The 15,213-nt window shown below is 36.4% G+C and overlaps 1 protein-coding gene across 1 annotated transcript in view; it reads left to right on the top strand.

Moving 5' to 3' along the window:
- The window catches only part of RP1 (RP1 axonemal microtubule associated), a 193,036-nt gene that overhangs the window by 107,048 nt on the left and 70,775 nt on the right, over positions 1-15,213 (top strand). Inside the window, 4 exon segments of the mRNA XM_032919831.1 lie at positions 1,756-1,811; positions 1,957-1,989; positions 8,020-8,189; positions 14,408-14,627. Of these exon segments, the coding sequence (XP_032775722.1) occupies positions 1,756-1,811; positions 1,957-1,989; positions 8,020-8,189; positions 14,408-14,627 (479 nt within the window).

The following is a 15,213-nucleotide window of genomic DNA, read 5'->3' as shown; positions in this document are numbered from 1 at the left end:
GCACAAGCAGGGCATCCTCATGTGCTGAGAGATGAGCTATCTGCTCATGGCTTGGATGGGTGTACACTCTACTGGGTAAAAAACTGGCAGGCTGGCTGAACCCAAAGAGTGGTGATGAATGGAGTCACATCCAGTTGGTGGCTGGTCACAAGTGGTGTTCCTCAGGGTTCAGTGTTGGGTCCAGTTCTGTTTAATATTTTTATCAATGATCTGGACAAGGGTGCACTCTCAGTAAGTTTGCAGATGACACCAAGTTGGGTGGAGTGTTCATCTGCTTGAGTTATTATCATATTAGGATAATGAATATAGTAGAAATAATTTGCAGAATTCTAATTTAGATCAAGATAATTATATTCTGTAGTATGTGGTCTCTAGAATTTATGAGTTTGGGTTACATGGCTGAAATAGTTTCCATGCTATTTTGAAAACTGTGCCTTGAAGTCTTGAAAATCTTTAGGTGTTCAGTAAAAACAACTATCCTCTTCTAGGAATCCTATCTGTTTACTAAAAAACAGGGTTTCAGTTTGCAAGGTTCCTGGAAATGAGTAGCTGAAAACCATTTACTTCCCTCAGAATTATTATTCCAATGATCAGGTTTTTGGTTTTGTTGTCCTTTTTGGTGGTTAGGCTTTTTATTAGTTTGGTGTGCATTAAAGATGGTTGTTGGAAGACTAGATGAATGAGAGAATTGGTTTTTTTAATTTCAAGGAGTTTTTTTTAAAGTCAAGGAGACTTCTCTAAAGTGTGGGATACTTAATAAAGACACTGGGCTGTCTATAAAACTGCCTTGTCAGAAGGAAATTATCAAGCTCTTAGAAAAAGATTAGGGACATTATATATAGAACTAGAGGACTTCTGTCATTGTTTGCCTGCAGTGTAAGTGTGCTGCCAATGTGTCAAAGTTTGATTTCTATTTTTAGAAACTCTTAGTGATCTTTTGTTTCTTAAGAGGGAATGAGGAGATATGTCACAAAAGTTAATCAAGCTATTTATTGCAACAATAGTTGAATTACAGTGCAGTTTGGACTTCATGCAGAAGAGATTTATTCATAGAGGTTTTTTTGCATGCAAGAAGTGAAACGTATTACGGATCCTTCAGTTTAAACAAAAGCAACATCAACATGGACACAATAGAATAGTAGCTGATAGTAAGCATGTGTTTATATATTTTTGAATAAGTGAGATTGTTAAAGACTGTAAAGTGTTATTATATGAATACGGGGGATCAACTGAAGGAGTATAGATGTATGTTTAAAGTGAAATGATATTGCAAGAAAGCTCCTTAAATTCATCAGTATAACAAAAAGGGAAGTAAAAAGAGAAGTTCAGTTAATTGCTGAAGATCTACAGAAGCTTTAGAAACTTCCAGACTTGCAGAGATTACATATAATTTTAAGTACAACGGATAGAACTAACCACTGTAGGTTAGATCACCCCACCAAATACGCAGTTGAGTCTCTGATCCTGTAAATACTTAGTATTTCTTATAGTGTAATTTGTATAGTACTATAGTACTGCATATAGCTATCATGATAATTCCTATTTGCCTGGAGCAGAGTGAGCCAGATTCTCCTAATATGAATAAGGTTAACTTTGATGAACTTATAAAAGAAAGTTCAATCTAGAAAGTAGTTTCAATGCATAATTTGACTAAAAGGTATAAAAAATTACTCTTGGAGAGAGAAGGCAATTGTCAGATTATTTGTAATATACTGATAATTTTTATTAATGTTATTTTTGTTTTTGCAATGGAAGATGGTTAGATGAATATCAAGATGATGGGAAAACTGAGAGGGAACTAACTGCCGATAGTAAGTATTTTGTTGAAGAAAATTGGTGTTATATATACTTAATGCCTAGTTATTACTGAAGAATCTTTCTGAATGAGACTTTTAACTTAAGAAGAAGAGTGATAGTAAAGGTTGCTCACATATTTTTTTTCTGCTCATATTTTAGAGGATGGCGGTTCAATGAAGGCATTTCTTAAAGGTAAGAGTTTTTTCTACACCATTGTTTTTGCAGTTGGAATTTAACCTGCAAATCAGTATTAAGTGACAAATATGTAATCACGTGGCCTCAATGTGTATGTAAACTATCAACTTTGAGAGAAAATGAAGACAAATTGGGGGCAATAGCCTACAGAAAGGACTAGGCCTTTATAAGTAATTGAGAAAAACATGCAGCTCATATACTATTTCTGGTTTTCTTCGTATTTCTACTATTCTGTCCTGAAATCAGCCAGGAATTCCCCTGCGAAGAGATTCAAGTGTTGTTTTGTTTATGCCAATATCACTGTCATTTAATACGTTGGGACAGGTCCCTAGCAAACATCATCAAGTTGAAAAATGTGTTGTGAAGTGTCAGTGGAAACATTTTCAGGTCAAAATCCATCAGGGTATTCTTGAAGTAGCCAGAAATAATGCAGGCTTAAAGTCCATATCCGTTAGTGAAGCTAAACATAGTATATGCATTCAGTTGAACAAATCTGCTTAAATTAATTCAAAAATTTTAATAAAAAACTACCCAGTTTTTATACCTAGAAAAACAGCCTCATCACTGTAATACTCTCATACGTCCAAAGTGTTTAAAATTTGAGATACCATCTCTGTTTTTCTTCCTAACCATAAAAGAGAAACAGACTGACAAAAGTATCTTTACAAACATTTAATTGTAAATGTGTATTCTGTGCAAGCATGTCTGGGAACTGGATGGGAGAAACTAATATAAAAAACCCCAAACATTTACATTTGTGTCTGAAAACAATGACTTGCCTTCTGTAGCATGAGTCCTGATCTCTCAATCTAATTCCAGTTTCAGTGAAAATTAAATCATTTGCATTCAATCAAACAGTTTAGCCAACAGCATTATTGTTTTGTGGCAACATAACTTTGACAAGACGAGACTGATTAACTCAGGTAAGACAACGCTTTCCCACAGAGAAATTTGATTTTCACGAGTGACTTGGAATTGGATTCTGCATTCTATTAAGTGCACAGTTCAGAGATGCAGCCATAATATCTATTTCACATTATGTTCAGAAAAATAGGTGATATTTTACTACTAATCTAAGATTTTTTTCCAGTGCAACTTCATTCTCCATTATGCTATAATAAGCAGGCACAGATGCACAAGCTGCTGAGAGCCTGTACGTGTCAAGAGTGGTCAGACACAATATTTTGATTATGAGGAGAAAGGAGTGGCTTATTCTTAATCAGTTTGTGAAATGTCACACTGTCAAAATGTCCAGGAGAACCCAAAGAGTATGCATGGATGATTTAGGTTGAGATCTGAAATTCTGAATAATGGCGGTATAAAGGAGAACATTTTTAGTAAGTGTTCTGCCAATTAGCTATGCATCAGCTTAGCTTGAATTGCTCTTTAGCCATCTTTTCTTTACTCAGGGCCTCATTCCTGTGAGGAACTGAGAGAGGTGAGAAATTGTGCTTTTATGCCTTACATAGAAAAGATGATGAGCAGGACAGATCTCAGGATTGTTCACAGTTGAAGTTATGTTGTCGTACTGGTTATCTCATAGACCTTGCATGTGAAAAGACAGCTTCATAGGAGGGTAGTAACAACAAGAGGTTTGGAAAGCTGTCTTCTACTCAGTTCATTGTCAATCCATCATGACACAGTTCCAGGGTTAACGCTGTTAAGAGAAAATTTCAGAAATGCAGAGTCTTGGAAGAAAAAGTAATTGCCTTAAATTCTCCCAGCAGCTGTTGCAGTGAAGATTTCACATGGTAGAGCAGATAGTAGCGATAAGCAGTCCCATTCACAGTGGAAGTGAAAACTTTCCATATAATGTACATTTACTGAATAACAGGCAAGCAGCAGTGTTGATGTTAGGGAGCCAATGTTTTATGCATTCATGTGGTCATGTTCTATATGAGCTTCATGCAGCAAGTGGGCTTCAGGGAAAGTCATAAAAAGTTGATTGGCATAATTCAGAGTTTATTTATTTTCAGGATGAGATCAACGTGCTTAGATCAAGTCTAAAGCAAAAGTTACAAACCAGAACACTTAATAAGTCATTCTGAAGGTCAGAAATTTCATTCTCTTTGGTTGAGGCTAGTAACCTATTTAACCACATAACCAAAGAAGAAAGTTTGAAAGTCGTCATTTCTACACAGGTTACTTGAGGGCTTGTGGTTCTTTTTCAGCCAGGCTGGCATTATGCCATCTTTAATGAAGCGTAAATCCCAGATCCCTGTGAACACTGCTGCTGGCTATGGATTCTGACAAAATGCAGTATGACCATAACAAATATTCTCAGCAACCTTTGTACATCGGTAGTTTATAGAGAGACTCTGGCAAATCAGGCATAGGAACAGATTTTTTTGTATTCTCATGATTCCACCTTTTATGTTTGTTGGAAGATAAAAAGACAAAGTGTATCCTGGTAGAGAAGGCAGATAACTGCTCTCAGCTCACAAATAATGAAGTTGTTTTGAGGGAGGACAGGACTTTACATCACTCTCTCAAAGTTTCCTACATTGTAGGAAATTTTTCCTATTTCCTTCTCTGTTTTCTCTATTTCATTTCCTTTTCTGTCTCAAAATAGGTTAAGACATTTCTCTCAAAGCAAGGAGGCAAGGCACAGTATATTCCGATGTTGTCCACACTGCAGTCAGTTGAAAGGAGCTGGGTTTCTGTAATGTGGTTCTGTAGGGTGCTCTGTGGTGTTGTGGGCTTCTGTGGGTGGTGAATAAAATACGGTTCGACATCAATGAACAGAGTTCAGTTAATAGATATTGCTAGCTTGGCTCTTTTTGTGTTGTTGTGCAAGTTTGCTAGTATTAAGATATATAGAAAATTAATAAGAAAAGAGAAGATATTCAGTAAATTCTCACATGACTTAATTTGGTTTTAAATTATTCTCTACCTTACAAGTATTTGTTAATGGAGTTAGAATAATCACAGAATTCCCAACCTGTAAATGGCTTGGTCCTGCTTCTAAAAAGCAATGACAGGATATATTGGTGGGTGGATGCTGAATTTCCTAAGAAAATAAAATATCAGACTGACTGCTCTGCCTCAAGGCAACACAAATTCCTACAATCTCTAGGAATTAAGCAACCTGCTCCTACATCTAGCAAAGTGTGAAGGTCATTCTAGGTCTTAAAATAAAAACACACCAGAGTAAAAAGTACCTGGAGTAATGTGTTATAAAAGTGATGGTGACAATCCTCTAAAAAGACATAAATTGTTCATAGTAAAAAAAAAAACCCAAACAAATAAAAATAAAAACAAACCAAAACCAAAACAAGCAAAAACCAACCACCCAACCAATCAAAGAAAACCCAAAAAAACTAAAAAAAAACCCAAAAAAACCCACAAACAAAAAACCAAAAAACCAAAACCAGAAAAAAAGCCTTCATTTTCAGTTTTCTGAATTATCTTATGAAACGTTGACTTTATGTTTTACCTTGCCCAGTTTGTTACGTGCAGAAGTCATTGCAGGTTTGATTTTCACAGTCTTACTGAAAGTATCTTTCAGGATCCAAACCAGTGGTTAAAAGACTTTCTGGAAGGAAATTGTTATGACTGATCCTATTCAATTTATGAAAGTCAACAAAAGACCCTTGGTTAAATTATTTTAGAAAAGAGAGAATTCTGAGATATTTTATTTTGCACAGGATTCTATTTTCCCCCTATTATTCATTATAGCAGTCGTCATATTGATGTCTCAAAAAAAATGGTTATACCTTTATAAATAAACTAAAAGTACAATAACACACTAACACATTAGTCACTCTGAAAGGAAACTAAGCAAGCAGATCGGTATTATCAGGGAAAAAGTAACTTTATTAATGTGGCCATGAATGTGAAACACAAAAGACAACCTGTTCAAGCCCTGCTATCTGATTTCCAGAACTTCAGAATATCCTGAAAAGAGATATAGAAATCACTGAACACAATAACTATTTGGCATTAGTCTTCTGTCTGGTGTAGCCATCTTACCAAGTAGCTGTCTCAGTGAGTACAATATTAGACAAAAGATTTTTTTCTTATTCTGGCATGAGCAGGTTAAATGGATTTGCTGAACTGAGAGAAAATGCAGTCAGTCTGGGTTAGCTCAGTTAACAAATTGTAGAAGCATTAAAAGTAAATGTAGGAGAACAGAGTCACAGATGCTAAGAGGCCTTAAACCTGTTAACCACTGATTTATTTCCTGGAAAACTCCCAACTGGTGTCTTAGCCTGTCTTCTGAAGTAATAATTAAAAACACAATAATAGATATTAATTAAATCACCTTGCCTGAAATACCTTCTCTAAACATGCTGCCTCTTTGAGGAAGGAACAGGCAGTTATGCATACATGTTTCCTCTTAACTCAGGGGTTGCTCTCTGCTGAAGCAGAAGGATTTTACAAAGAGGGGGGGAAAAAGGTCATCTGGGAAACAGTAATGTAAAATTATCTTAATTTCCTCTCTGCTGTGTTTCTGGGACAGCCTTCAAAACGGGGCATGGTTGGAGAGGATATGAGGTTCAGGGCTATGTTGGGAGTCTTTGTAAAAATTTGAAACTGCTCATAAACACTCGGAGTGCTCAAGAACAGCAGAAGCTCAAACGATGCTTGACTTCACCAAGTGTGACACCCTGAAGGGTACCACATGCCAGCCTGGCACAAGGAGATAAAATTCAAAGCTGGCACATATAACAAACAACAAAAGTTCCTCATTAGGCAAAATGTGGATCTTCCACATACTACATCTGACTCATTCCTGGAAATGACCTCAAAAAAAGAGTTCAGATGGAAGGATCCTTTCAGCTAGTGTGTTACTTAGAAGACTGACTGTGAGATGTATATTTGCCTGCTGTTTTGTACCTGAGCCCAGAAGAGTCAGGGAACAGTCAGATGTAATTCAGAAACAGCTTTTATAACAAGGGGAAAACCAGAATTAGGTAAAGAGAACAATATGAAAATCAAGGGAAAATTATAAATCAAGAAAACCAGAACAGGTTTTCAGCCAGTCTCCATCTCCAGGCGGGTGGGCGAAAAAAAAGGTATGAAAAAAGCACATGGTACTGTAAGAAAAAGAATCACATCAAATTTATTTCTGAATTAACTATTCTAAAATTTATTTGGTCAGCACATTGCATTGTAGGCTTACACACAAGCACAAAATAGTTCTTTTCTATTAATCCCATTAGCAAATTACCATATTGTCAAGGTACTGGTCCCAGTCTAAACATACTCTTTTGATTTACTTCCATCGTTAAGTTCCCTTTTCCATCCAAGTGTCTTTTCCTCAAATAATTCATTTGAATTCAGGGGAAAATTTACATTCAAGCAGTTAAGTAATCTATGCTGTCCATTTAAGACACAGTATTTTTTCCATACCTGGAATGGTTTTCCATAACTTCTCGGTTGCATTCTGGACCCCAAACAGTGTTATGAGTACGGGTCACCTGCCAAAAAAGAATCCCTGAAAGGCCCAAGCCATGAGCTGAGGTCAGTGCAAACACCTCTTTGGAATTCCCTAAAGTTTTGAATGATCTGATCTAACAAATGAACAGACAGAATATGGCAAATTAGGTTAGAAAAATCTGAAGTTTAAGTCTCATTATTTAGCTAGTTGTGTATTAGCCATCTGTTGTTACAAATAGATCACATACAAATCTTTCAAAATTGTAGTTTTCCTTTTCGTGTTACATAAGAGCACTTTAAGAAATTAAAACTGATAAATTAATTACTGTAATTAGAGCAATTCTTTTGTTATAAAGAATGCAAAAAACTAGGCAGAGTCCTTTTCCTGCTTCCTTGTTGTTCATTTCTGCTTTCATACCCACTTCAACACTTGTCTTGTCTTTATCAAGTCTGGTTTAAGTTATAATTATCTTCAAGAGAAGGAATGACTATCTGTCTTTTTTTTTAATTAAATAGGATTTAAGTTCATGGTAATCTTTAAATTCTTTGTTGATATAATAATAAATATATCCATTGCTCTCTGCCATTGATATTAAAAATGTTTAATTGATGCACTGATCCTAAAGATGTTTTCATTTTGTTTAGCACAACTGTGGAGAGTGCAGGTTAAAACAGATGGAGATTCCCCAAAGCCACAAGAGTGTAAAAGGACCCTTGTGATTTATGGCTCAAAGGGCAAAAGTGATGAGCTGCTGCTTTCTCCTCAAACCCCAGGATATGTGTGCTTTCTACCCAGAGCAACCGATGAATTCATTGTAAGTCATAAATATACAGTACTATACAGAGCTTATAATGACCTTCCTCCCTAGCCTATACATTTTATATATATATATGGAATTATATATATATATGGAACGCTAGTTTGACTGGTACTAATGATGTATTTATTTACAAAGATGGAATGATACAACTTTAGATTTTGGGTTATCTTCTGCTGGTAGTCCTGTTCTACTACAGCCAGCTGCAGTGTTCTTTTTGAATTTTCAAAGTGCATTTAAGGGTAAGTATCATGGAGAAAAATGGTCCCATTTGTTGTCTTCACCAGTTCATCTTGCATTTTTTCTAATTCTCTAAAAAGTCCTGCATTGCAGTTTATACAAAAGGCAATATACAGTTATTTGTGAATGCAGAAGGTGAAGGACTGGACAGTATTCCCAAGGAACATAAGTAGGCTTTTCTTTCCTTTATTTCAGTCTTTGTAAAGCAATATCCACTCTCTGCCAAAATAGTTCTGTCTCTCAGGCCAGCAGGCAGAGGATTTTTCTGGATAATTGTAAATCACTGGAGAATGTGTTCATGCATATCAAACTGTGATGAACCCTGAAGCAATAGCATATATATCTGGCCCATATTAAAATCAACCCTAATGCAGTCGTGACTACCTGTCCACCTGACATGCAACCTGCTGCTTTGAGAGGATTCATCTGAGGCATCTTTTTAATGTTCAAATTCTGTCCTGGCTTTCTAGGCTAAGTCACTACAAATTCTGTTGATTGTCATGAAGTAGAGCTTCTTGCCAGTGATGAGAGAAATAGCTTACAATTCAAGGCAGTTCTATGAAGCTCAGAAATGCTTTTCAATAGCTGCTATAAACATTCTGAAAACAATGGCAAGACTACATTTAGAAAATGTTGTCAAAGCTTCATTGCAATGGCCCGATCCACAGTAATGACCTGCATTTTTGATTTAAATAACAAGCTAAAGCAATTTAGGAACTTTACAGGGAGTAAATGGAAAGATAAATGTCACTTCTTAAAGACAAGAAAGCAGCTGCTTATTGGAAAACAGACAGAAAACACACTGAGCAACAAAAGGAGCCATTAACATCAGCTGAAGAGGTCAATAGAGGCAGAATCTGTCTATGGAGAAACCACACCAGCTGGCTGAATTTTGGCAAGCATCAATGCATAAAGCAGACCTCTGCTACAGCCAACTTGTTGGTAATTTCCCAAATGGCATGTATTTGTTGTCAAGACTGCCTAATTTCAGTGACTGTGTAAGGTGCTAGGAGAAATTAGTATTGCTATGTGTCAGTCATCTTTGTCTCTCACAGTCTACTATCCTAGGTATCATAGTACCATATCAATCGTACAGGGCTTCCACCCCAGCAGCTTTCTAAATGCTTGTTCATACTTTTGATTAGCTTTGGGTTAGTGCCTATATTTCCCCCTTAGCTATTTGTGTTCTTGTTTTATATGAAGAAGCTAATACTATTTGAGCATTGTTTACTGTGCATGAAATTTTGTCTCTTTGCCACATTGCTTATGGTGGTTTTCAATTCTTGTGGCATTCTGAGGAAATTAGACTAGTGGGTCTGATATAAAGGAGCATTTGGGGATTTACAGATATCTCCGTAAATACCTTAATGTCTTCTCTTGGTGGTTCAGCTAATAAACCCAGTTTCTTTTCACTCTCCTTTTCTTTGTTATTACTAAGGCTGCTCAGGAGAATATAGAAGCTTTGCTTGTATTCTCCCACTGTAGCAGCAGGTTACAGAAGGCATGATATCATCAGGAGGACAAGCTATGAATTCAGTTTTCCAATAAACAGGAATAAATGAACTTTTAAGCCCCCTGAAGATCCTGGACCTAGACTAATGTCCTTAGTAATACAGTGCAGTAAAAAGTACAACAGGTTATGTACTATATGCAGTTTACATTGTTCTGAAACAGCAAGTTTAATTTTGATCTCAGAGGTATATTTATTGCACACTGAGGACAAGAAGACATGTAATTCCTGATTTTCCAGGTGTTCTCACACAGATATATGCACAGATGTGTATCATATTCAGAATGATTATTTGATCCAAAATATTTCTAACCAACTCCTATGAAAGAACAGGTGTAGTACAATTGCACATAGCAAGCGTAAAGAATAAATTAAAAGAGAGAAAATAGCAGCATGCTATCTGGTACAGTTGTTGGGTTTCAGTGGTCTCAGGAATCTTTAGTACAGTGGGTGAGCTGCTTAAATAAGAATAAATTTAATTAGAACTATTTATTTCTAATAAATTGAGAAATAGGTGAATGTGTCAATGTTATTGATTCTGATAGTAGTTCTAGTAGTTCTAGCACTAAAGATAGCATGGCAGGGAACCATGCCATCTCCAATGAAAAATAACTGGGAAAATGAAAGTAAACTGATAGTGCAGTAGAAGAATTTTTTCCCTTGATATTCTGGTGATGATAGAAATCAATTGTTGATCTCATGTGGAATGAGCAAATTTGTAAAGTATATATACCTTTCTCCCAGTCATCAGTGGTTCTTGGTTACTTACAGAGTAAGCTTCTCAGGGCATGTCTTTGGAGAGTCCTAAAGTATCATGCACATTCTATTACCCAGAGAATCATAAAATGCAAAGATACGTCAACTGGCAGATCATGGGATTGAGATCCCTAAAACTACTCTCTGAAGCACTAGCACAGTTAGTATGAAATGAGCAACAGAGCTTTGCAAGTAGGTCTGTTCATAAATACTCAACAAATACAGAATGTATTTTGTGTTAAGCACTATGAGGGTGACAGAAAATCACATAATGCAATACTCCATGTGTTTTTCACAGTATGAGATTAAGCTCCAAACAACAAGCAGCAGACTTCCTGACAGAAAGCTGTTCAGCTGGATTTTAGGATGCTTTGACCACATCCTTTTAGCTAGAATCATTTATGCACTTTTTTTTAATTATTATTATTTTCCTAACAGGAAACTAATAAGGAATTTAATTTAAATGTGCACCCAAACAGTAAATTTTACTGTTTATTTACAGCTTTAATTACATTAGACATGATATCTTTGGAGAAGCCCTGTGTGAGTCAAAAAAGAAAAGATTTAAAATATTACGAAATTCTCTAATCATCTTCATCAGTTACCTGTCTCTGAGAGCTTCAAAACCCCAGTGTCTTTGCCAGAGCACCCTCTTAATCATAAGAGCTATGCGCCTTCAATCATGTAATGGAAAAAATATTGTTTTGTTTAGTATAAGACAAATCACATCCAATTCAGTAAGTTTTCAAACACTGAATATTACATAAAACTGTTCAGAAGAAATCAATGTGGAAAAATTAATTAGGAAATTATAATATTGAATAAAAACCAAGGTAAAGTGTCCTCTTGCAAGCATTCTGCAAACTTAAAACTGGGATATTCACTGGATATATATACTTCGTGATGAATTATTTGTCTGTCTCTGCTTTGAAGATCATGTTACATCAATTAATAGGCATTGATAGAGGGAAAAGCCAATTATGGGATCAAAGATAGGATATCGTATTCCAAACGGAAACTGATCGTATTAAATTGTCAGAAAAGGGTTACAAGAATGATGTAGTGGCAATGCTGTGCGACAATGATGGAGCTGAACAGAAATGTGAATAATGTCCAGAACCGTAGGGGGGGAAGGAGAGAAGGCAACACCACACCCGTGAAAAGAGGTTAAATATCTAATACGCTTAATTGAAAATGGTGTTTAACTCCACGGAGCATAGATAGTATGGTTACTAGTGCTTGCTGGTTCAAAGGCAGTCATGGAATTAATTGAAATTGTGATTCTAGAAACAAAATAGAAAATAGTGTTTTTTAAATAGCCTGTCCTGTATTCAGAAATTATTTTCCTATATATCTCCTCTGTGCATTTCCTACAGGGATTATAACATGTATTTATGCACAGAGAATTGCAAATTTGTGCGGCAGAACACAAAGTAAAATGTGAGATACAGCTTACCCTGTCATATAAAAATAAACGAGTTCCGTAATGTTACAACTCCAGACCGGAGAGCTTTATGGTGTAAGCTGTTCATGGCATTTGAAGTAGCTGTGTGATACAATCATGAGGTCCATCTACATGAAAGAAAATCTGCAGGCAGTAACTTTACAAGTCAGTAGTCTGGTTCTGAAAGAGAAGAAGCAAAGATTTTGTTGCCTGTGAAGGAACTGTAGTTTAGATGGGTGAAGAACCTGCGCACTCTCCTCTCAATGAACCTAAATAATTCCTGTTAAGTTTAATGAGATGAATGCATATTTTAGGAGGAATTAGACCACTCTAGTCCATCGTAGCTAATTATATCCTTTGCAACATACACAGCATGAATTAAAAACTCTTGCCATGAAATTCTGCCCATGTATTTCCCTTTTCATGGCACAACATTGAGGACTGTATCAGGAACTTGTGGAGGATGACGTAGATCCAAGAGGCATATCTCTCCTCAAAAGTCCATCATAGCCTGGGACAGCATTAAATTCTGTATACATGACGTCATACAGACAGGCAGGGCAAGCTGGGCTTAGAGAGGTGACAAGTCTGGTGCCCTCTTTCTCGGTGTAAAACTACTGCTGTGTGGCTGTTGTGGGTACTGTGGAGTTACAGTTCAGGAGCCGAGAGATTCCCCTCAGCCTTGGAGCTGTTATAGAGACAGGGGTAGGATTTCTTCCCTGCTCCTTAAAGAACAATACCTTGAATCTTGAAATTTTGTAGGAGTGGCATAGCAGCCACTTATAACACTTAAGAAATTCAGACTGGAAGGGATCTCTTAAGTTATGAAGTGCAATTCCTTCCTACCACAAGCCTCATTTCATATATTCTACACCATAAACAATTCCAGCTCCTGTGAAATTATTTTGGCAGATTGCTTTATTTTCAATTAACTATTCCTCTTCATACTTTAATGTTTGGCTATTTCTTATTTGCATAACAGGTATTAATGAGGGTGGCCAACTCTCTCCCAAAATGACAAAACTACACTTTTTATATGGTTCCTCCCTAATAAGAATACGTAGCTGATAATTCCCTACACATATGTGGCCGCTGTGCAAAGGCACATGAACTAGCTTTAAGCAAGCTAGGTCAGCAGTGAAGGATTGTCAAGTTCAGAGCTCTGTTTAGAAGCAGAATGAATTAATCTATTAGAAGGTCTGTATTCTGTCTTAGGAGACAGTCTGCTGGTAATGATGCTGGTCCCAGGGCATGACTGTGTGAGACTAACTTCAGTTTCTTACTGTGATGCTACTGAAGGCACAAAGGATTTATTTCCTGGCAACAGTTACCAAAGCTTATATTATGACTGGTCTGGGAAAGAAAAAAAGAAAACCAAAAAAGCAATATGAGAGAAGACCAAGGCCACTGGCAACTCTTTCTGTTTTGATCCTTTTAAAACTGTTACCTTTTTAAAATAATAGTTCTGTCTTGTTTCACTTGAAAATCACTTCCCAGCCTGTCTTGTAGTTGCCCAGTGAAAGGCTGCAGCACTCCACTTCCAGGTGTTCAGAAGACTTACCATGCAGTGGTTAATGTCATGCAGATCATTAGCACTTGGTGCAGTTTGATCATCCTAGTTCACATGGCCCTAGGTTGAATTGTTTAACTAGATCTCACAGAAGCCCACAATCAGCAAACAGCTATTGAATTTCCCATATGTAGTATGCAACAGGGCTGTGCCATTCTACAGTTACTTCTGTAACATTCATGATTTACTTTTATGCAGAGAAAGCCTTTCTCTTTTCCAAAGAATTTGTTATAAAGTAATTTCATGTTCTAAATCCAACCATTTTGGAAATGAGAATTTAGTTAAAACTTTCTAGGCTCATAGTAATTATCATTAATTTTAATACCTCATTTGACTGCTGATATCAGAACCTTTAATTTTAAGTTAACGCTCTCTTTATCCAGTAGGGTCAAAGCTTTACATGTTACCTTTTGTCTGAAGAACTGAAATGCACAGATGTAACTAATTTTAACCTTGACTCACCCTAATGGTAGAGTATCATACTTACAATACTAATTAGGGAATGGGGGAAAATAAGGGAGACAATCTCACCCATGATCATATAATGAATAAGAGAAGGATTGATTCTCTCATCACACTTACCCTAGCCTCCAATTTAGCTTTTCCATTAATTAATGTTAAGTTTAGGCATTCTACACTTCTCTGTAAGTAAATCAGCCCTGACAGTACACTCTTCCTCATGATATTTGTTGCAGGTTGAGACTGGAGATCTGGGAGATGTATACAAGATTCGAGTCAGCTGTGATGGTGTGCCATGCTTTGAGGGTTGGCATTTGAAGACTTTTCACTTAGAAGAGCTACATACAAAACAAGAACTGAACTTTGACTGTAACTGCTGGCTCTCTCTTAACAGAGAAGACCAGGAGCTAGTGAAAGAGTTCCCTGCAGCCAGTAAGGACCAGAAAACTTTACCAGGTGAAAAACACTGAGAAAATATAAACAATGTAAACTAACCTCTTGAAAAGAAATCAGTACCACAAATATAATATAGCACTTTGTCTGGATGTGATTTCTTCAGCGGCTCTATTGCAACTGTCTTCATATAGGCACTGCAAAATGCTGAGCACTTAAGAAATTGTAATTTTCCAGTTAAGTTGCATGTTGGTTTTCACTGTTGCTAAATCCTCTGTGTGATCCTAAGTATGCAAAATGAACAATATACTTTTTAAAGATAAAGCACATGTTCAAGGCATGGAAATGATTTGTGGTGGACTTGCTATTGAATTACTTCGCTTATAATAGCTTTAGTTACTAACACAAGTATCAGAAATAAGCCTTAAAAAAACAGTTGTTTTTCCCTAAGGACTATTTTTTGACCCACTGAGAGTTTCAGAGTATATTCAAAGATGCATTAGAATGTGACGACTTTTAGAAGTACCGCATTTATTCAGAAAAGTTAGCAGTTACACATGAGATAAGAGTGATTAGAGACATGACTGCTTTTCTAAACTGAAGTTGCAGAAGTTCTGGTTCCTGAATACTTCAAACCTATTCGCAACCT

This window comes from Strigops habroptila, chromosome 1, assembly GCF_004027225.2.
Source record: "Strigops habroptila isolate Jane chromosome 1, bStrHab1.2.pri, whole genome shotgun sequence".
NCBI classification, from domain to species: Eukaryota; Metazoa; Chordata; class Aves; order Psittaciformes; family Psittacidae; genus Strigops; species Strigops habroptila.
The sequence above is the reverse complement of the archived record's forward strand: the minus strand, read 5'-3'. Positions and strand labels throughout refer to the sequence as shown.